Source organism: Cavia porcellus, unplaced genomic scaffold (genome assembly GCF_034190915.1).
Source record: "Cavia porcellus strain 051 isolate PalLab524CR breed Dunkin Hartley unplaced genomic scaffold, mCavPor4.1 scaffold_20, whole genome shotgun sequence".
In the NCBI taxonomy this organism is placed as follows: Eukaryota; Metazoa; Chordata; class Mammalia; order Rodentia; family Caviidae; genus Cavia; species Cavia porcellus.
This window is the reverse complement of record NW_026947503.1, coordinates 15,682,903-15,706,020: the sequence shown is the minus strand read 5'-3', so window position 1 is coordinate 15,706,020 and position 23,118 is coordinate 15,682,903. Positions and strand designations below refer to the sequence as shown.

Below are 23,118 nucleotides of genomic sequence, written 5' to 3'. Positions count from 1 at the left end.
AACCCATGTTTTAAAATTAGTATGGATTTCAAGATGTCCTCAGAAGTTAAACCAAATACTGTCAGTCTAATTGAACAAATTCTAAAACCACGAAAACATTTTTGAAAAATGGATTGAGTCAAAATCACTGGTAATTTTAAGTTGTCAAACAGAAGCCTGGCTTCTTGGTGTTCATTATGTGTTGAATACATATTTGCTTTATCTCAGATTTATGTGAGTTAGTATCCTTATTACAAGTTACACCCCAAGCTTCATCCTATAATTCTGCTAATTTTGTAGAGGGGCTTTGGCTCCTGTCTAAGTTTTCTGAGTAGGTCTCTCACAGATGGCAAGAAGAGTCCTTGCTCAGTGAATTTTCCTTTGGTGCCAAGTCTGGCATTCTTTGGATTTCCAGCAGCTGCTAACCTGGACCTTAGACACTGGCACTTCTCTGTCTTTTTTATTATTCTCTGAAATGATGTACCTACAGATAGATAAACCAAGTAATACAAAGCTTAGATGCAAAATTTAAAAGTACAAATTGCTAAGAAGATATTCTTCATAAATAATTTTATTTATTACAGAAGGAAATTATTACTTCTGTAAAAATAAAATACATACACAGAATTATAATTATTTTAGTAAATATTACCCTGTTTTTTAGATAAATGCAACATTCTTCTTAAAAGTACCCAGAATATTTATTTTTTTTTCATATTATGTGATAAATATTCATAAATGTCAATAAGAGCTGACTTTGTAACTTGTATTAAAATCATTATAATTAACATTCTAATATATAAATTATTTCACTAAAGGATATTTTTTCAAAGCAGAAAAAAATGCTTTAAGGATTTATTTTATTCCATTTCTTAAGTTCTTTTGAAACCACTTTCAAGTTCCCTGAATATCTATTATCTTTAAAAGCTGCCCTAATTTCTATGCTTGTAAATAAGAGTTTTGCTTGAGTCTATTGTGTATTCCTTTCTGTCAGTTTATACACATATAAGAAAATTTGTGACACAACAAGTCCCCAGGTGCTCATTCCAGTAGCTTTTTTATTAGAACAATTCTAGTTTTCCAATGCAATCCTATCCCAAGTATTTATACAACTACAAATATATTGCTTATTTTGTTCTATAAACTTGCCCCCATTTTATTATTAATTAGTTCCACACATAAAGTGTTGTTTTTCAATATTAGCAAGTTCAGTGGCTATCAAGATATAATATATGGGGGCTGGGGATTTAGCTCAGTGGCATAAACGCCTGCCTTGCAAGCAGGCGGTCGTGAGTTTGATCCTAGTACCGATAAAAGAAAAAAAAAAAAAAAAAGAAAAAAAAAGATATAATATATGTAGATATATATATATATATATATAATATGTATATATATATATATGTGTGTGTGTGTATATATGTGTGTGTGTGTGTGTGTGTGTGTGTGTGTGTGTATGTTTAGTATGCTTTATAGATCAAACAGAAGTTCTCCTAGAGACAGAAGGTAGCATTTAAGTTTCTGAATGAATTTGCAAACATAACCATTGATACACAGTTTAAACTTGGGCAGAGAAGTTGTTAATGTAACGTCTGTTTTCACTGTATTCAAATATGAAGTTTTGTTTTTACATGCCACATATTACACTGAAATTCTTTGCTGAACAATTATTTGTATTATATTTGTAAATATCATATGATACAACAATCATTGGCTTACATAAAATCAGGTTTTAATATTGTTTCTTTTACCTATTTTAAAGAATTCATAATGCAAATTACCAGAAACTGAATGCAACACATTCATGTATAACTTTTTAACAGTTATATCTACTATTCTCACTCACAAGTTCATATTTAAACAAATCTGCCATCTTGGAACAAGTTACTAGTGAATCTGAAATTGTATCTGATTATTCCTGCTAAAAGAAAAGCAAGTAGCAGGATACATAGGTCCATCACCATTTTATAGTCGTGCACTGACTGAGTCTTCTGTTCATCTTAGTGCTATTTAATGGGTGATACCTATTCAATTTTTGCAGTGGCTCAACAAATAGCTTTAGTTTGCTCATGGCTCTAAGCTCCTGACTTGTGTTACTAAATAGAACCCATCATGAAAGCAATGTGTCTAATCTTTAATTGTGTACACTCAGAGCTCTTGGAGTAGTGACAGAAGATGAAGATTGTAATTAAGATTGGGGGACATAAATGGTTTGGGAGTTAGTGAATACTTCTAACTCAGATTGTAGTTAACAGAAGAACTTTCCTTAGTTATTGAAATCCTAAAGAAAGCAGGTCTTTACTGAAGTTTTATTTTGGGTGTTAATTAACTCAACCTTGTTTTGAGTACGTTGAAATAGTTGTACTGAGTTGAACTTCCCAGCAAAAGCACCCTCCAGTGTTGGGTCTCTAGAGTTCATTCATACCTCTCAAGCTAATTTAAGATCCAGTTGTTCAGAATGAAGTCTCTGAAAGTGGTTCTCTTTATTATGGTAAATTTAAAAAACAATGCTGTATTATATAGTATAGGCACCAACATTTTAAGACAATTTCAAGGTAAACAAATATTCTGTAAATAAATCAGCACTTGACAAGAGTGTCATCAGAATTTTTCCCCATACCAAAAACAAGAGAATTGTTGAGCATTACCGAGATAAGCTTATGTTTTGTGTACACAATGTTTTTGTGATCATCAATTAAAAGAAAATGAAAAATTCTGAGTTGTCGAGTAAGACGAAACATATATAGGAAAACTCTTGTTCAAATACCTCTCATGTAAGCCAGTTTTTTTCTAAATATTTGATGTATAGTTGTTTTCTCATTATAAATTATTTAAAAGTTTTGCTTATAAGTTTTAATAATTATTTAAATGTATATAATACTTTTAATTATATAATAATTCCTTGCTATTATTTTATGATTTTTTGTCTTTCCTGTAAATTTCACAGATTGTAAGGCGCCAGCTTGAAAACACTAGTCTTTAACGGTCCGGAGATATAGTGTTAATAATGAGCTCTATGTGTGTATATAAATATATTTATATATAATGTGGAAAAAGAAAAAATAAAATTCAGTGTAAGGTAATTTTTTTAATGGAGGCAGTTTTAACTTAAATGTAAAGGTTAGCAAAATTAGTATAATTTCTGAATGCTCATTTAAACTTTATTATTTTACTGTTGTTGAAAAGATAGTTAATCTGAAACACTTGAAAATTACTTTTTCCACATGCATTAATTTACAAACTTTGTAATGATTTTAGCTTTGGAAATCATTACATAGAGAATTTCTTATAAAAAGAAAATTAGAGGTGTGAAAAATAAGAGGATAACTGCCAGATTTCTATACTAATGATGCTATTAAAGATAGTGCTTCTAACCAAAACAGGATAGGAATGAGATGCAGTGATTCATTTATTTGCTTGTTGAGTTGTTATGATTTTCTCTCCACAACAATCTTTTAAAGATTATAACTCTCTGATATCTAGTAATATTGAAATTATTAATCAGAGAAAAATAGAAGCTAATAGATTTTCCTAAAATAATTCATTGTATTTTTTCATATAAAATATATATTTTTCATATAGATAAAACATGCTTATTGGTCAAATGTTGAGGACTGTTTTATAAACATTACAAAAGAAATGATCACAATATCTTATATATAGGTTCAAATTTGCCAAAATAAACCCATTTATATTATCATTAGAAATTGAGAAGAGAAAGTATTAATAAGAAAGATAAATTAATATATGCACATAAAATAGGAAAATATGAATATTTTTAAATTCTATGACTGTCAGTCAAATGTGCTTGCAAGTAATAAATGTTGGTCACATTAATTGTTTAGCTATAGATTACCCTAAGTATTGAAGAGCAAATATAAAATATTTCTGGAAAATTATGATCCCCCCCAAAATACTGATGTATTAGAATAACTAAATAATGCTATTGGGTATTTGGATATTTCATTTTCATTATGATATTCAAAGATGATAAATTGGAGTGAAAAGCCAAAAGTATCCAAATAAATATTACTTAAATTCTGTATTTGATTGTAACAATAGCTCAAAATTATGCATAGGATAATAGGATATGTAAGTTCAGAAAGGTGTCCTATTCAAGTAAGTGTAATTTAAGTGCATAAAATATGGATGCATTGCTGGTGTGTGTGTGTGTGTGTGTGTGTGTGTGTGTGTGTGTGTGTTTGAGAATACTCAGGTCTAAACAAAAATATGCTGGCTTAACTTAAGAATGCTATCTATCTTGGACTGTATTTTGATAATTGATAATAAATTGTTGTGAATTGAGTAAGTTCATTGCTATAATGTCTCATAAATTGAGAAGTATTTACTTTTATTTACTAATAAGTTGTTATTTCTTTAACTCTATTTCCATGAAAAGTAAAAACAATTATCACAGGATACTGAGAATACATTGCACTATTTTCTGTTTTGTAATATTGCATGCAATTGTAATAGTCCTTTAGCCTTCAATACACATTAAAATTATTTAAAGTAAAGAGAACAACGAAATAAATAAAACAGCTAAAGAAGCCTGGTTATTTTGTCAGTGTCCATTGTTATTATGACGCAGTGACTCATGATGTATTTACTGGGATTTGAACTCCTACAGGAATCATCAAGACTGCCCTTCCAAACATGGATAGAGAAGCTAAGGACCAGTATTTGCTTGTCATTCAGGCAAAGGATATGGTTGGTCAAAATGGTGGACTGTCAGGAACTACATCAGTCACCGTGACCCTAACTGATGTCAATGATAACCCACCTCGCTTTCCTAGAAGTAAGCCATTCTTTTTGTTAATAAGTTTTTCATTTTAGCCTATCAAAACAAAACTGAAAAGCTTTCAAAAGACTTTTTGCCAAATTCCTCAATGATATCATTTTGTTACTGTATTTAGGTGGGACTATTTTACATAATTTGAACTCACTTTATGGACTAGGAGTACCAAAGACTAATACAGCCATCATATATCTGTGTCTTTTCTATCTTAAATAAAATGTGATTTTTCTTTAAGTCACACTTTGCATAAACTTTAATTGTGTTTGTGTAGTAGACTCTCAGGACTCCTCTTCATATATATTCTGGAAATCATAAGCTTGTTACCTATTAGTGATACAGTATCAATTCTCTCAAAAATATGTCGCTATATTTATGTTTTGAAGATGTAAAGAAGAGAAATAAACACTTCTATTTTTCATTTCATAGTTTAATCCATTCATGCACACTGAATTCCTTGGACAGTACTATACAGTTTCTTGTGCAAACACTGAGTATTTGAAAAGAAATCAATCTAAAGCACCAGAACCACCTGCCCTCTTTTCAGATTCTTAGGCCAAAGTGATTTGTTACTTAGCAAGAAGAAGAAAAAGTAAAATGTTTTCAAGGAAGAACTTTTTTGTTTGCAAGAAAGCATTTCATCTCAATCTCTCTTTAGTTGCTTTCCTTGTTATCTTTATTTGGTTCTCTTGGCATTTCTTTGAAATACTAAAAATAAAAAGTTATTTTACAGGTTGTGATGCCTGGAAAATATCTTTAGGAATCTTATCCAATAGAAATAGAAAACTAAATTTCTTACCACCAGAAGGAAACAAATAACATCAAACATCTTTGGTCAGTGAGAGCCAGTATTTTTTCCTTAAAAAATGATTCTTTAGATTTTCATTTTTAACGTATTTGGTTAATGCTTGTTTGGTTTGGCAACAAGTATTGCAATAGGAAAAAAAAAAAAATGATTCAGGGCTTCTCAGGCAAAGTGGGTGAAGGGAGGCTACCCTTGTGTTTTGATGGGTTATCATGGAGTAAAGGGAGGGGTTTTAGGGAAACTGTATGCTGAAATTAACTGCTTCTCTTTTCTTTAAACCTAGAGTGATAAGAATTATACTCCAGTTGTCATGCTTTGATAAGATAGTTTTACAATATGCCATTGATTTTTTAACTTTTTGCTGATTTTCTCTCTAATGTAATAACCATTCTATTTTTAAATTTTAAATAACTATTCTAACTATCTTAAATAACTATTCTATTTTTGAATTTTAAATTTTATTGAGGACTGCTAGATGTTTGAAAGAAATCACTAAAAAATGTCAAGCATATATTCAGTCACTTAAAAAATAGCCACGCACAATCTTAGATAATATCAAACAAGTCTCAGCCTAAAATTAAATAGTCTTTTCATATAAATAGAGGCATTCCTTTCCACATTTCTTTCTGAAAGAATCTCCTCTTCTCTCCTCATAATGAAGAGCAAATGCATCTCAGGTTAACAACCAAAGGGAAATGGAGAAAGCTGCAGGAGCCAGGAGAAAGTAAATGATCAGAGAAAAGAAACTAAGAATCCTATTATTGTGATGTATTTCCTACTTTCGTGTGTTTCAAGTTACTTTTCTTTTCATTGTTATTTTGTTTTAGTTTTAGTTGAAGCGTGATAAAAAGGAGTTATTACTAAGGTTAGGTAGAACAAAAATTTAAGATTTTTTTTCCTTTTTACTTATTTCTGTTTAAATAATATTACCTGTGATCTTGTACTACTATGCCCTAAGTAGGTTCTAAATGAATCCTACAAAAATAATTCATATACTTGGCACATTTTGGAGCTAAAAGAAGACTAACGTTACCCTACACGTAACTCCTTTTTCAGTTTTCTGAAGATTTCTTTGTAAAAGTCACTATACAAATGCCAACAGTAAGCTGTCAGAAATATTTAGGCGCTGTTTGCCCAACAAGAAGCCTGAGCTAGTCTGTTGTTACTTGTGTATATTGTGTTAATTAAATTCAATTACTTATATTTGATGATTATATATTAATTACATTTCATTTCACATTTTTTATTATTAAATAGCATATTTTCACCAGTAGAGAACTACGGGAAGAGCTAATCTTCTCTTGTTTTTCCTCAGGCCATCTGTTTCTGCTGTCACGAAGTCATCATTATTCAATCAGAACTATCATATTTCTTGAGGCTATATGAAACTTGTCATTTGTCTCATATTGTCACACTGACTTCTTTCAAATTTTTAGCATGTACTGTTTTTAAAACTAAAAATTAATTAAGCGAAGTCGCATATCTGTCTGATTTTTTGATTACCTTGAGGTAAAATTTTGTTCATTCCTTATTTTGAATTTCACAGGATCTTACCAATATAATGTCCCAGAATCATTACCTGTAGCCTCAGTTGTGGCCAGAATTAAAGCTGCCGATGCAGATATAGGAGCAAATGCTGAAATGGAATATAAAATTGTGGATGGTGATGGACTGGGAATTTTCAAGATATCTGTTGACAAAGATACACAGGAAGGAATAATTACTATACAGAAGGTAATGCTTTCTGTATTTTATTTCTCTTTCAGTTAGGGTAACATCACAGACTACAGAAAATGTATTCTGCTTTTTACATGGGGAAAATACTGTAACTCCTAATCTGCTGTATGTCAGATTTGTGTTCCTCAAAATCAAAGAGTGAATTCTAAGGAACAATGGAAGTTAACAGTGGGAAAATGTTATTCAGGGAGAGATCCTGAGAAACAGCAGGGGACCTGAAAGTGATTTAGACAGCAAAATCTCGAAGTGGGTACAGAACCATGACATGGGTTCAGCTTGGGTCAAAATCATAATCAACCAATAAGATTACAAATACAGCCGCATAGGTAACACTGATGCATGAAGAAGCAGGCCTTGTAGCAAGTGTAAATGGAAAGAACAAAGATCTTATTCTAAGGAAGTGTGGGTCAGGAGGTCCTGGTCACTTGGCTGGTCTACCCAGAATCTAATGGACCAGGTAATATCAGTTACAGTGTAATCTTTTATTTCTTGCTTGTCCTTTGGGAGGCCTGTAGGGCAGGTCATTCCATCTTTATCTTGAGGCCTGGCCTCCAACAGATGCACCTCTAGCCAGAGTGGTAATGGGTTCTCATCTTCTGCACTCCACCTTCCAGGGCTCAACCCTGTCTGACTGCCTGCAATATTTCTACCTAACTTAGCTTTCTGTAGTACTTTGATGAATGAGATACTAGACTCACTAAGTTGCCATATGGAAACATTGATATTGTAGTATTTTTTATAGAAAAATATTTATTTATTATTAGGTCTTTATTCTAGGGAAACTTGAGTAACATTTCTAATAATTATCCTTCAATTTAATTCTCCAAATAAACCTATAGCCCTTATCCCCAGCATTGTAACAGCCAGATGCACTGTGAAATGTGCTGTTTTGAACGTTTACTAGGAAATGTTTTTGTTCCTTAACTGTTCTACTAATGAAATCCTAAACTCAAGGTAAAGCATTTGCATGCAAACTAAATATCATTTTCTACGTCCTTGAAAAATTTACAGCAGAAAAGCATGGAAAGTTCTAAAGTTTATCATAATCTCTTAAATAAAAATACAAAGGAGATAAAAATTCAATACCATGGGAAGTGAGCGTTATTTGCTATTTAAATTGTTTCTAACACTAATGAGAAATGCACTTTTTGCTCAGTGTTTATACATAATGCTTGCCAAATGTTCAAATAAAACAAATCAAAAGGTATTGAATGAAAATACATGCTAATTATATTAAATATTTAAAATATGAAACTTATAAGAATCCCTATCTCTCTGAAAACTGGGATGTTTGAAAAGTTATACAAATCCAGGTGTATAAAACTTTAATTAACATTCCTCGGTAATTAAAACATCAATAAAGAAAGTTATAATTTAGTTGTTATACTAAGACATATGCTTGATTTCAGGCCAATGGGAAAAACATTCCTGCAGTTATTTCCAGTGGACAGCTGCTGTTTTACCTCAGCTGGTGACAGACTTTGTATCAAAGTTTTAGTAAGCAGGATAGACCAACTGTTAGCAAAACATTTTGTTTTGTAAAATAAAAGGAATTGATAAAATATACTTCAACTGAAACGTTCAGAGATACATATACAGTAAAATCAATCTCATATTTGAGAATATTCAATATAAATCAAAAATATTTTTTTCATTGTGTATATTATAAAGAAGGTGTCATGAAAAATTGAAAAGTATACATAGTTGGCATGAAATATTTGATTTAGAAATATAAAAATAAATTTTGTTCTCAATTCCTGGATAGTATTGCTAGAACTTTTAGAAAATTGTAGAAACTGAACTATATAGAAAACTAGATAAAAGCCATTTAATTTAAAAGCAAAACACATGAAAAAATGAAAAGGAGACCATTGATTCTAATATGTGATATAAAAGGACATAATGATATAAAATGATATAATGATATAAAAATTATTATTATTTATGTATAAAAAGCAGAGAATTAAGTCAACCATCTAGTTATCAAGAATTTTAAAAAATCATATTTCATTGGAATACTGGGATTTTAAAGATACCCTGTAATGCCAAGGTGTTAAATGTTGAACCCATCTATATTACATAATTCCATTCAAAGACACAGAGCAGTAAAAGTTAAATTACATATAACACTTGCAGCGGGAATACTTTTCTGTCTCTTCACACATTCTCTCTTCCTGTCCACTCTTTAATGTTCCTTATCTTTCCAGATCATAAAGTAGCCCCTATTCTTCTTTCTTTACAGGAAATAGATACAGAAAGGAAACAAAATTACTAGTGGAAAAAGTTTTTTTTTTTTTTTTTTTGCAAGTAAGGGAGTGTTTGGGTGCTGGGAAGTGCGAATGGTTGCCTCCAATAAGGGGAGTGGGTCTAATAATGTAGTGTTGATGTCGTACTTCTGCAAGGCCAGGGCCTTTTTTGTAAACCTACCTCTTATCAGCAATGGCTTGGGTAATATCAAAGGTGTTACATAACCATCTGAGAGAAGCTCAGGCTCCATCTGCCAGCCCAGTGGGCAGTTCCACCAAATCGCTTAGGGATTTCAGTCTGTGCTGAACAAGAAGCTGTTTAGTGAAGACAAAACACTGTTCCTCAGATAGACAAGGAAAAAGGACACTCACTAGGAAAGGAAATCACCCGGGCGAGGTCTTAGCCATAGCAGTTTCTTTCTGGCTTCTTGTTGGTATGCAGCAGCTGTGGTTCCCCTTCAGCCTTATTAGAATCAGGTTGTCCATTGCGCCACTCCTAAGTAATTGAATGGCTCCTGAGCTCCTGACGTGCTTCTAACTTCTCAATACCTCTGATATACAAAAATTGCTGTTCAGCATTCAATGCTCTTTTTATGATTTCAACTATTTTTAAAATAATCTGCCCATGACTGGAGAAATAAGGCAGTGATAACAGCTAATTGAAAACAGGTAACAAAGTATTTATTATAGAATGATAATGATATCATGATAACAGTTTGAGATTTTTGAAATTAATAAGAGTTTTAACTAATGACAGTTGTAAAGGTAAGTTTAAATGAAAAGCTTCACCATAGTCACTTTATAAAGATGTTTGTGTGGACTTCTGACCACGCCTCTAACCACAGGAGCTGCCCACTAGTGGCCATATAAAGCACATCTATCCCTTTCCTTCACTGCTCTGAAATCTTCTCTCTTAACACTAGTTGTCTGCTCAGCTCACAAAGGCAAATTTTTCTCTCAAGTCCAAATTCATGAGAGATTTCTGTATCTTGTCTGTGAATTGATTCTCCTCGCTTGCTTTTTTATTTTATTTTATTTTATTTTATTTTATTTTATTTTATTTTATTTTATTTTTGTCTTTTTCAGTTTTTATTGGTACCAGGGATCGAACTCACGACCGCCTGCTTGCAAGGCAGGTGCTTATGCCGCTGAGCTAAATCCCCAGCCCCTCGCTTGCTTTATTTCTAACTGGTTTCTTTGGAGTGTATTGCTCAAAATTAAAATTTGGCCTTAAAGTTTTCTCAGTCTAAACTAACATCTGATTGTGGCCCTGAAGAGACAGGATTTTAAATTTCAATTTTTTAAACCTAGTTTTCAATGAACCTTGGATATCGTCAGTGAAGCATTTGCAGAGAACATTTACATCCAGTGGAGTCTGCTAGACAGTATATGAGCCACTTAATTTCAATGCTCTTTCTACACTATAAAGTGGTAAAATTATCTACACAATGTAGGGTAGATTTTTGAATCCAACTTATAAGAGCATCTTGTCTAAAATAAAAGATTTTGATATTAGAGAAATCAAGATTCTTTCTGTCATCCTTACCATATTTGTAGAATTTTTAGAGATAAAAATACAATAGCGTGGTCAGTGCAACAAAATGAAGCATCCGTGGCTATGTTTCACAGGTCCTATCTAGATCAGACGTGCATTTTCCAACCAGAGTCGTAGAGTGTTGATAAGTTTTATGTTAAAGATATACATTTGTCTATTGTGATGGTCCTGAATATGTAAATACTACTTGACATTTGGATAGCAGAGTTCCAGTTTAGAAAAAGTAATTTCTATTGGATTTACATTATTTTTACCTGTGCCACATCCTTGATAAACATATGAACTTCCTTTTCTGTACTGTGTATTGTGGTACAACTGTAGTCTATTTCCTTTTCATAAACCTTTGTGTTCTCATGAGCTTCATTACTTAGAGTTTCCATCGTTAGACAAAAATAACTGACACCCACAATTTAAAAAAGGATGGATTTGAGGTCAGTTTCAGACATTTTACTCCATGAGCAGCTGACTCCAAGGCATGAGTAGCATGGGACAAGCACTTGACAGGGCAAGGCTGCTGCATCTGTGTAGCTTGGAAAGAAAAGGAACAGAGAATGCAGTGCCCCCCACAAAGGCAATCCCCTGTGACCAGCTGCCTCCAACCTGGCTGCACCTCATCTCGGTGGATGAATCCAGACAAGTATGGCATCTACATGATCAGGCCACATTTCAAAAGTCCCACCTTGGAAAGGTAACACTTTTGGGGGACATCTTTTTATCTAAATTGTGACAACAGGATAATTCAATTTGTTTTGAAATGAGATTAGTAATCATATTTTGGAAACATTTATACATGCTATGTTAAATGCAGGGTGAGCTAAGGAGCAGGAAAAAAGAATAGCAACACAAATTATACTTTAAAAAGCTATTTTTCCAAAAAAGCAAATTTGAAGAGAAGTGTGAAAGATTACCTTCAGTTACGCTGTTGTTTCTTCAGAGTCTTTACGGGAAACTTTCAATGGTGACAAACGTGTAGAACTTGTATGACTAAAGATTTATGTAGCTGTTATTGTAAATAAACTTGTTTATAATTTAATAACTTCTATACACCTCAAGTAAACATATTCAGTTTTAAATATGAAAAATGATAAAGAGCAGCAGTATCAGACAGTTAAAGCAATGTACATGCTATTTTGTGGCTATTTATTAGTGCTTCTATGATAATGTTTATAACCCAATTATATAGGGATTCTAAATTCACAAAGTATAAACAAAAAGAGTATACCACATGAGAGAAAAACTGTTTTTCATGTCACTTAGAGTTCTTTCTTTTTATATTTCTCTGTGATAACTTAAAACTTAAGAACTTTAGTTTTTCTTTTCTTTGACATATGCCAATTCTTCCTTTAATGTATTATAATTTGCAATATAAAACCTCAGTTGGGATTAAATATAGACTTTTTCCTCTATAAATGCACTAATCTAAAGATGTAGTATAGTAAAAAAAAAAAAAAAAATGAGCATTTTCTAATTGCATTTCCCATGAAGGATAACTGCATGTTTGGTGTCTTGAACACATGCACACTATTAAGATAATATGCTGGCTAGATGTGTTGGCCAGCTTTGAAGAAGGAGATTGCAAGTTGGTGCCCAGCCTGGGAAACAGAAAGTTAGCAAGACTTTGTCAAAAAAGAAAGGAAGAAAAGAAGAAAGAAAGAAAGAAAGAAAGCTGCCAAGTATGTAGTTCAGTGCAAAGGCCTTGGGTTCAATTCCAAGTTCTACGAAAACAAAACAAATACAGTTTTAAGAAGAAATCATATTTAAGCCTCCTTTGGATAATTCTGCTATATTTTCTTCATAATCTCATATTGCACAATTAAAAAGGCTGAACGAATTCAAGATGATAAAGCATTATTGTGGAGGTATTTTGAAAGCCGCTTTCTTTGAGCTTTGTGGGTAAAGAACAGCTGGAATGTGCAGTGTTCTATCAGCCTTCAGCACATCCGTACAGTTTTGTGATGTCAACCATACTTTTCTGTATTAAAATGCATCCTTTGCTTGCTCCTTGAAATAATGAGAGGTTGAATCTCAAACTAAATTTTATATTTCTCTGTTTTCTAAAATGTTACTGATGTATTTTAAAAGAAATTTAAAGCAGTGATTTTTCCAGTTTATATTTTTTCATGTCTTTTATTCCAGCCATTGTTACTCTGTGCAAACACGTACATCTTTATAACAGTTTCATTATTATTATGATCATATATGAGGCCTTGTCATCTGCTTAAAATTGAAAGTTCAAAATTAGAGATGAATCCAAGTTTTGTAAAGAAAATTAATGAATAAACATTCTTTGAAGAAAGTTAATATTAATCTAAATCTCAGTGAGAGACAATGATCAAAAAAGAATAATACTCTATTAACTTTAAAATATTTTCTTTGATTTCAGCAGTTATAATTAGAAGTATTCTCAGAATATGTGTGATCCAAAAGTATTTTACATCAAGCAATTTATTTGGTAGACTGAAAGTCAGAGAAAATGTAGACTTTTCCTTACCTCTGTCTTTTGCCATGACATAATTTTTAGATCAGCTTCAGGGGGTAGCTAGGTAGAATTTCAAGAATGAGATACTTAAGAAATAGACTAGATTTAGATATTACCTAAAGAAAATGGGAGAGAAAATTTAGAAACAGTTGTTTCTTGTTTAGTAGTTGAATAATTATCTTATTCTTTTAGAATGGAGATATAAAGACAAATAGTATGGTTGACATATAATATATATATATATATATATATATATATATATATAACTGGTAAGTATGTTTTATATATTGCATAAATATATTACTGGTAAGTAGGTTATGAATAATGGTCAAACATAGGGTCTAGAGAATAAACCTAGAGGTAGGAATCACATGTATGTGCATGACAGTCAAAACTAAAGGGCTGAGAATATTCAAGAAGCATATATGAAATATTAGGTCAAGAAGACATAAAGACATCAAGGGAGGAAAAGATTTTCCTTGACAAAACTGAAAATTTTTAAATTTTAAGGCAGAGAAAGACTCAGAGAATATAAATTGCTTAATGTCCCAGAAATGATATTCTTTAGATACCTTAATAGTTGTGTGAACCTATGTCATTTAAGCTAAACTAAAATTTATAACATGAGTATTTATGAGGTCAACATTCAGATAAAGGAAAACAAGTTAATATATAGTATGAACAAGAGATAACTCCAGCATCTAGGTTAGAGAACAGAGATAGGAATTAGCATTTAGGAAAATAAATCAAGAGACTTGAGTTTTTGTTGAGTTCAAACCATTCCTCTTCTCTACAATGTAATTTGTCCTTTCAAGACTGTTTTACTGTATTTAATTTTCTTTGAGTATGCTGCCATCCTGTGCCACAAATGAAGCCATCAGCTCTTATCTAATTTCTCTCCACAGTTGTACCAATTGTATGCTACTGCTTAATAAATTATTCCAAAGACTAGTGCTTAAAAGCAACAACATTTCTTTAGCTTATTATTATATGTGTTAGTCAATTGACTTTGGCTTGGTAGAGTGATTTTTATGCTGGTCTTAGGTGGGCTCATACATGCATCAGTAACCAGTTACTGCAGTTTGGTGGCTCTGTCCTGTGGAGACGGCTGTCTGCCTGATGGAGCACCAGGAAGCACTGGGCATATATCTCTTATCATAGGTCACGGGCTAACCTGGGTATGTGCCAAGTAACAAAGTACGGAAGATATATCTTGTTTACTTTTTTTTTTTTTTTTAAACCAAGGATCAAACTCATGACCTCACACTTGCCTGGCTGAGCTAAATCCCTGGCATCTTGGTTACTTTTTGTTGCTGATATCCTGTATCCAACACTCAAAGTTAAAAGTGGAAAGGTTTATTGAGCTCACAGTGTGTAGAGGTTGCAGTTCATAGTTGACTAACTCCAAAGACAGCAAGTCCCAAGCAGTGAAGAAATGAGCAGCCTTCTTCCTGTCCCTTGTGTTGTAACCAGACTACATGTAATTTGGTCAGAACAGGCCTTCCATTACGCACATCCAGAACTCTGCCAGTCAATCAGTGGACTAAATGAGTAATCATACGCTCCAGATCCCAACATCACACACTCTAGGTCCAGCCACCTTTGAAAAGCCCCACCTATGACCTCATGAGGCTTTGGAGGAGTTTCTAGACACAAGGCATAACAAGCCATGTGATCTCCCAAAGTAAATATGCAGAATTGATAAGTTGAGATCCCCCAAAGCCACAGGGGGGGCTCTGAGGAAGTAACGGGATGGTTGGGGGCATGATAGTTATCAGTAGGTTAGTACACTGATGAGTTGATAACTAAAAGTTGTGTTGGGAGGTGAGCCTGACCGGGGAGGTGAGTAACTGGGGAAGAAGATCTAACTGCTTGCTTCTTTCTTCGGTCTCTCTTTCTGCCTCCCATTTGATTTGTCATGAGCAGCCGTCCTCTGCTGTGGTGTACTGCCTTGGAGACTACGGGCAGAAACTTCCATAGAGCTTTTAAGCGAGATAAACCTTTCTCCTTTAAACCGTGCTTTCTGGCTATTATGTCTTGGTAGTGAGAAAGTGACTGAGATACTGTAAGAAAGTTCCTGCCACATTACATTGATCAAAACTAGAAAAAGAACAGTTCAGAGTCAAACCCTGAGGGGCAGAAGGCATGAAAAGAGAAAAACTGTAAACTGTTTTGGACATAGAAAAAGCAGGAAAATATTTTGCAGCATGTCTGCTTCAGAGACACCAAATCACCTTCAAGTTACATGTATGTGAATTGTCAAAGACAAGGCCACATATCACATCAGCTTGCTTCCACGACTTCCCTGTCTCCTCAGCTAGCATGGAACCTAAAACCAGATCATATTGCCACATGTAATGAAAGTTTCCGGGAAATACGATGAACTGCCTTTGTTTCATAATTTGGATTTAGCTTCCCTGACAATTTGTAAGGCTTTCTATGAAAATCATTGGGCACAATCAGTAAGACATAGTACAAAATGCATATTTTTAGCATGGTAAGTGGATGTCACTATTTTACCTTGTTTAGTTAAAAAAAATTTTTTTCAGATACTATTAAGTTAAAGGACTTGTGATGAAAAACGTTTATGATCATCTGATTTGACCCCCAATAAACCTAAAAGGTTCCCTAGTGTAAGAAGATGAAAAACTAAATAAGTTCCAAAATGTACAATAGATATCGTGAAATGGAAATAAACTATTCAAAAGGAAAAATGAAAGAGAAACTGGGATGAGGGAAAAGGATAAAAAAGAATAGAAAAGGAAACATCTGTGTATATATATTATTTAATAACATATATAAAATAATTATAATAGTTATGCTATTAATTGCTATTAGTTCACCAAAAAGAAAGGTTTGTGCCTGTATTGTTTGATCTGTTTTTTCATGCCTATATCTTGCAGTATGAACAACTACTTTGAAGATAGCAATACACAACATACTAACCATTATTAGTCTCCAATATCTTATTTTGAAATTTTGTGCCATTGTTTTTATTTTTTTATTTAAAAAAATAGGGCTTCAACATGAGTCAGAAATAGGAAAAAGAAATATGGTAGTGGAACGAGCAGCTGGAGAGCTAAGCTTTGAAGGTGAAAGAGGGGCTCTGCATCAAGATTACTTGCACTCTCTAGAAACAGGAGAGATTTTATTCTCCAGCCTGTAGAAAGAAAGCACACTTTGCTTTTTAGCTTTAACCTCCCAAACCATGAAAAACCAAATTTGTATTTGTACAAACCTAATTTGTTTGTAGGGATTTATTGTTATAGCTGTAAGGAATTAATACAGAAGCAGTGGGAAACATTTCTATGAAGGAGAAAGCTAACCCAGACCACAGAGCATATAAAAGAAGCCATTCATTAAAGAAATATGGATTGGGATCTGAGTAGACTAAAGCACACATTCTGTACTCAGTTTAAAGTAACATATGATGGCAGTAGACACTTTGGTGATGACCGCCCTCTATTTGTTTCTTGAATTCATCCTTCCAACATAGATGACTTATAGTGATCGTTCTACTTTCCATCCTTGTCATCTTTCTGGCATTCACATCTACTCTTTGCTTTAAGTTATTCCTGTTTATTTTCACATTCCTGGAGAGTGACACTGCCAAGGTTACTACCTGTGTATTTGTGGGAAACATACTCAAACTTTCCCTGGCTGCAATGTCAGATCTGTCAGAAAGATCTTAATTGATACTGTAAATGGTGAGAAGTAATGAATTGTGAATAGTTTATGTGTTATCGCTGAAAAACTCCTACAATCATCTAAGCATGGCAAAAACTGTAAAAATGCAAATTGTTAATGGAAAATATATAATTTAACAGTTTGTGATGCAACCTCTCTGTAAATAAGTCCACCTTACAATTTGAAGACGGATGTCCATTTGATTATTGGTCAGAGGTTTAGAAAAAAAAAAAAATCCATCAGAATAGAATATGTTGATATCCACTTCAAATACTTTTAAAATATATCTGTGTCTGGGTTAAAAATGTTAATTTCAGTGCTTATTGAATTCAATGGAAAATTGTGTAGCTAAGTGATGGACGTAATGATTTCTGTTATTTATATCATTTTATTTCTAATGTTTTGGTCTTAATGCTTTAGGTTCACAATATCCCTGCAATTATTTAAAATACTTCTTTCCCAATTTAATAATAGAGAACTGAGCACTCTCTGTACTGGATATGTTTTCACAATGTGAATATTTGTTTATGTGCTGTACTGATATCAGTTTTGCTGAAGTATATAAAGCAGTGAGTTTTCTAGAACTAAAAAAAAAAATATTTCATTATGTTCAGACAATTTCTTTGGCCTTATTTTTTTCATTCTTTCAACAATCAGTGAATCTACTATATTCTAGCAACATTACATAAATAATTGTGGTGTCCTGTCTTAAACATTTGAAAGTCTAGTTGAGTAATGACCCAGATACAAAATGATCAGTCACCCAGGAAAACACACACAGAGCTGGCCATACTCTCGGTCTCTTCTGCCCCATAGTCCACAGACATGGCTGAGTGTATCCATACAATGAATCCAAATCAATGAATAAGATTTATTCTTCATGTACTGTCTTTTTCTTAGATTTGTTATAAAAATAATTTCTTTTCCAAATTTGGTTATAGGTTTCATGATTCACACACACACACACACACACACACACACACACACACACACACACCAAGACAAAATCATTTGCAGTTGTCAAAGTAAAAATTACACCAGACAAAATTAGATGAAGCAGACAGAAGTTTTTCCAGGTTGTTACAGTAAAAAAGAGAGAAAAGATTCAGTCTCCATTTGACACTGCTAAACAGAGTTGGGACTTTTCAAGAGGTGGGAATGAGTGAGTAGCAGGACCAACAGGCCATTCCATGTCTGGTAAATGACTTTGCCCAGATGAACAGTAAGACTTGATGGTTTTAAAGGTAGGGCAGGAGCCCTCTGCAGTGAGGCACTTACCCTTGTACTGAAAATGCGAACTATAGACTTTCTTTGATGACCACATTTCAGAATGATTGCTCCTGGATCCTTGAGGAAGACAGTCTTAGGCTGTAAAAATGCCAAGGAACCTTTAAAAAGATTTGCATCTCAAAGAGACAGAGAAAGAATGTAAAATGACAAGTTTTCAAAGGTAAATGTTCTAAGAAGAGGGCGATCAGAAGAAACTTGTCTAAATTTGTCCAGACTGAGAGGGACACTGAGGCCTTCTTGGTCACAACCCAAGGATGGAAGAGAATGAACAGTACTGCAGTTGTACATGATAAAAGGAGTGTGTTCTGCTTTTTGAAAATAACTTTAGAAATCTTATTTTATGAAAATGTACAGAATTAGTTTTCATGATATACTTTACCCAACATTGTAGGTTACTTTTAAATTGTTAAGTAGTAAATTCATTTAAAGTGGCATTATATTTAAAAGATAGTTATAATTTAGTGTTTTTTTGTTTGTTTGTTTGTTTTAGCTATGGTCATATTTAAGTCCATTTACTTAGAAACATATAAAGCTTACTTTCCTTAGATAAAAAGTAGGGAAACTATTGAGTGCTTCAGAAAATGCTTCATCTAAAAGACAGCTGTAGTCTTTAGAGAAAGGGAATGCTTTTTAACAACGATAAAAGGCACAGAGCTTTTGTGCAAAATCAACATAAAATATAAGACACTAACTACACAGACACACATACATACCCTAAGAAGTCCTAATGGCACCATTCTATAGTTAAAGAGAACAGAATGAAAAATTTTCAGAAGGATTTAATTTGGATCACTTCCTAAACCATCAACAAGCACATTGGCCAAAAGTGCAAAAGGTAAAGGAGGTCATTGAGCTTAATGAGAGCTTCTTTGGATCCAGATCAGACATTAAGCTAAGTGGCGAAAGAAAACCCCAGTGCAATGATCTTACTAAACAAGTTAAAACTTAGATTTTAACTTAGACGTTAGTATTACAAAACCTAAAAAACGACAGCCTCTACTATTTTGATAGATTTTTTTAATTCAGCAATTGAATATTTTAAACTGACTTTATTCAACGTAGATATATGTATCAGAAACAAAGTAAAGACAAGAAAAATGTAATCTTTCATTTTTATAAAATTGTCATTTTGACTGTTATTCACTGGATAGTGCATACAGACAATGAGAACCTTGTTCATCGAAGATATAGCCTTTATTTCTCGTAATGTAGCAGAAATGATAGCAATAATCACTGTTCTAACAGAATAAGGATATAGTAACCACACAAGTTTTATACAATGACTATTCTATTAGTCACTGTTCTAGGTATTGTGTATTTCCTAATAATTTACAGTATCTCTTTTAGCTTGGTGAGCTAACAAGCACCTAGACATGATAATGTACAACATAAGGCCCGACTTGCTCCTCGATATTAAAGAGTACTTGCTTAGTAGAGGAGAAGGGAATAGGTAGTAGGCATGCATGACCATGAGTTCACCCAGAGCCTCAGTGTCCCTTACACATGCACTATACGAACTTGCTCTGGGACTCTTTGCTATTTAGTTGTCAGATCAATAGCTTGGCTAAAAAATAACATGAAAGAATCTACAAAACACATGGCGAATGTTTAAAAATTAATGCAATAAAATTGCCACTGCTGCCAGGCATCCACGTAAGACTTCCCTCACTTCAAGCACCCCATGGCTCTTGCCCCTCTCAAAAGCAATTCTGAAAGTTCTCTATATTGTCTTTAGCCAATGTTCAGGCTACTTCATTGTCTTGAACTGATTTAAAGCATTTAGCTTTTATGAGGTTTTTTTATATAAAAATATAACTTCTATAATATAATATAATTCTATAATATAAATCTGTAAAGTGTAAAATGTGACAAGTTCAGGTTCTCACAACATCAAGAGTGTAGCAAAAGAAAGTCAAGAGAGTTTTATTGTTAGTAAGGGAAAGAAGAAGAGCTCCAAGAGGAATCTAAAATTCATGGCCACTGAGACTCTTTTTCAGTACTAATTTATACAGCAAAGTCACCATGAGTTATAACATGGGTCAGACATGTCAATGTATAGGCTTACAAGCACAAGCCCTTGGCTAATGTTGCTCCAGTAAGGCACAAGTCATGTAGCAAGGGTATATGGAAAGAACAGGGCACTTGGGGACAGTGAGGAGAGTATGGATCTGCGTGTCCTGGTCCCCCACATATGTGTTTGATGCCTGTCTGAGCTTACTAGACCAGGTGGTGCTAATTATAGCATCTTTTCAAGTTGCTGTTTACCTTGAAGGCCTGGCTATTGCCTTTCCATTCTGAGATGACTGCTACTTCAAGACACAATTATGATGTCTCTGTTTTTAATGCTGATTTCGTTGGGAGCTTAGTCCAATATTGAGTATGTATTAACTTCTATCTCACTTAGACATCTACAATGTTCTGAGTCTGGTGACCAGGTAGATGTTGCATATTATCAGATAAGGTGCATAAAACACATAAAGACATTATAATCATTTGATTTGATGAAAGTTGCAGTAGATGTTTAATCAATAAGAAGTGATCAACACAGGGAGTGTTTAAATAAAAATTACAGTAACAAACACACTGGCATCTATTTCCCCATAGCAATTAAAATATAACTATGTTTAAAGCATACTTACCACATCATTCTTGGCAATGTGTCCTTTCTGTATTTTTTTTTTTTTCATTTAAACATTCTCCATTTATTTAAATCAATTCTTGTTGACTGGCTGTTAAAAGAAAATACTTCTCAGAGATCTGAAGGTTGGAAAATCCAAAATCAAGTTAGATTCGTTTTCTAGTGACAGTCTTCATCCTAACAGATCTAAATGTGTCTTCACTATATGTCATCACATACAAAAAAACAGAAAATGTTCTGGTCTTGCAGCTATGAGGACATTATTACCAGTTGTGATTTGTTCCCCCTAAAATATAATAAAAGTCTTATCTCCTAATGCCATTTTCTTGGGGTTGGAAATGCAGCTTAAAAAATTTTGAGGTTAAAAGTATTAAACTCAAAGAAATGAAATTTGCATTTTCCAAATTTATGTTGAAAATGTGAAGAAATACTTCTTCATTGGTAGGTCTCACTAAAAAGTGGTTCTGTTATTACTTGAGAAGATATGGAAACACTCATAAAGATGATTTCTAGAAGATTTCATATAAGAGAAGTGACAAAGTTATAGAACAAAGAGAGGACATGTGATATATGCTAGAGGAAATAAAATGTGCTGTTTATAATTAATAATTTATTTTAGTTGAGTCAAAAAGAGAAAGGGAAAATGACTGGTTAATTTGAGAGATCTACTATGATTAGTTATCAGTTATAGCACTCCTTAAATGTTAGTTTCATTGTTTTAGGGTCCCTACACCAAGAGTTAGCAAACCATTGCCTTCCTATTTTTGTTCAATACATGAACTAAGGATGGTTTTGTATTTTCTAAATCACTGATAAAAATCAAATGAAGTATGCGGTGAGATTCATGAAAGCGATATGGAATTTAAATTTCTGATTTCATAAATTAAATATTATTGGCATATATTTTTATTCATTCTTTACATCTGACAAAGAAGGTATAGGCAACAAAAGCTACATTTATTATCCCATCCTTTACAAAAAAATTTCAGATCCTTGAGCCAGGGAAGGTGTCACATGGCCAATTCCAGCACTTTGTAGTCTGAGGCAGTGGATTGTTGCAAGTTCAAGCCCAACCTGGTTTATATAGTTCAAAACAAGCACTACTACAGAGTGAATCCTGATCTCAAGAAACAAAACAAAACAGAAAGAAAATTTGTAGGTCCTTACCTTTGTATAATTTTATTTTACTACTGTAATGATTAATACATTGTTTCAACTTGATAACTGAGAAATTCAGAAGCTTAACTAAGTGATTCAGCAGAGTCCTCACTTTATAAACATGCTGAACCTGTGCAAGAGGAGGTCACAGATGTGGTGTGTATGGGAAGCCTACATACAGTGTAAGGAAAGTAAAGAGGCTACTTATCCCCCCCCCCATCTTTTTGCTCTTTTTTGCTATTACTGCCAGCTGTGGCCTTGACGTATTGTTTCCCCTGTGCTATGCCTCCCTGTTTTGAAGCCAGTTCATTATAGACTGAAATCTCCACAAACTATGAACTAAATAAATCTTTCCTTAATTTTGATCATGAGTATTTTGTTTCAGTAGCTAAAGAAAAGTAACTGGGACAGAAGTTGGTAACAAAGAAGTGGGTGGTTGACCATGAGGTTCAAGAGCCTTTGGGAATATCTTGTGCAAAGAGTTTGGACAGGTTCAGAGATGTCACCTGAAAGAGTAGAGCTGGGAAGCCTTAGAGTATTCTTTGTGAAAGATTTTGGTCATTGCTCAGAAGACGAGAAGGCTGATAGAAATCCTGCCAGTAAAGACAAGGCTCAGAAGGTTTCCACTGGGAAAAAGGACTACATTGGTTGATGGAGTTCAGAGGATATTTGCTATTGCTTGGCAGGAAGCTTGTTTACATTTTGCTACTGTCCAGAGACTTTGCCTAAGCCTGGGATTAAAGATAGATGAT

The 23,118-nt window shown here is 33.3% G+C and overlaps 1 protein-coding gene across 2 annotated transcripts in view; it reads left to right on the top strand.

Annotated features, from left to right (window-relative positions):
- Window positions 1–23,118, top strand: part of Cdh7 (cadherin 7) — a 134,799-nt gene that overhangs the window by 58,078 nt on the left and 53,603 nt on the right. For both annotated transcript variants that reach the window (XM_063231495.1, XM_063231497.1), the window contains exons 5-6: window positions 4,607–4,774; window positions 7,123–7,310. In XM_063231495.1, the coding sequence (XP_063087565.1) occupies window positions 4,607–4,774; window positions 7,123–7,310 (356 nt within the window). The remainder of the gene's footprint in view (window positions 1–4,606; window positions 4,775–7,122; window positions 7,311–23,118) is intronic.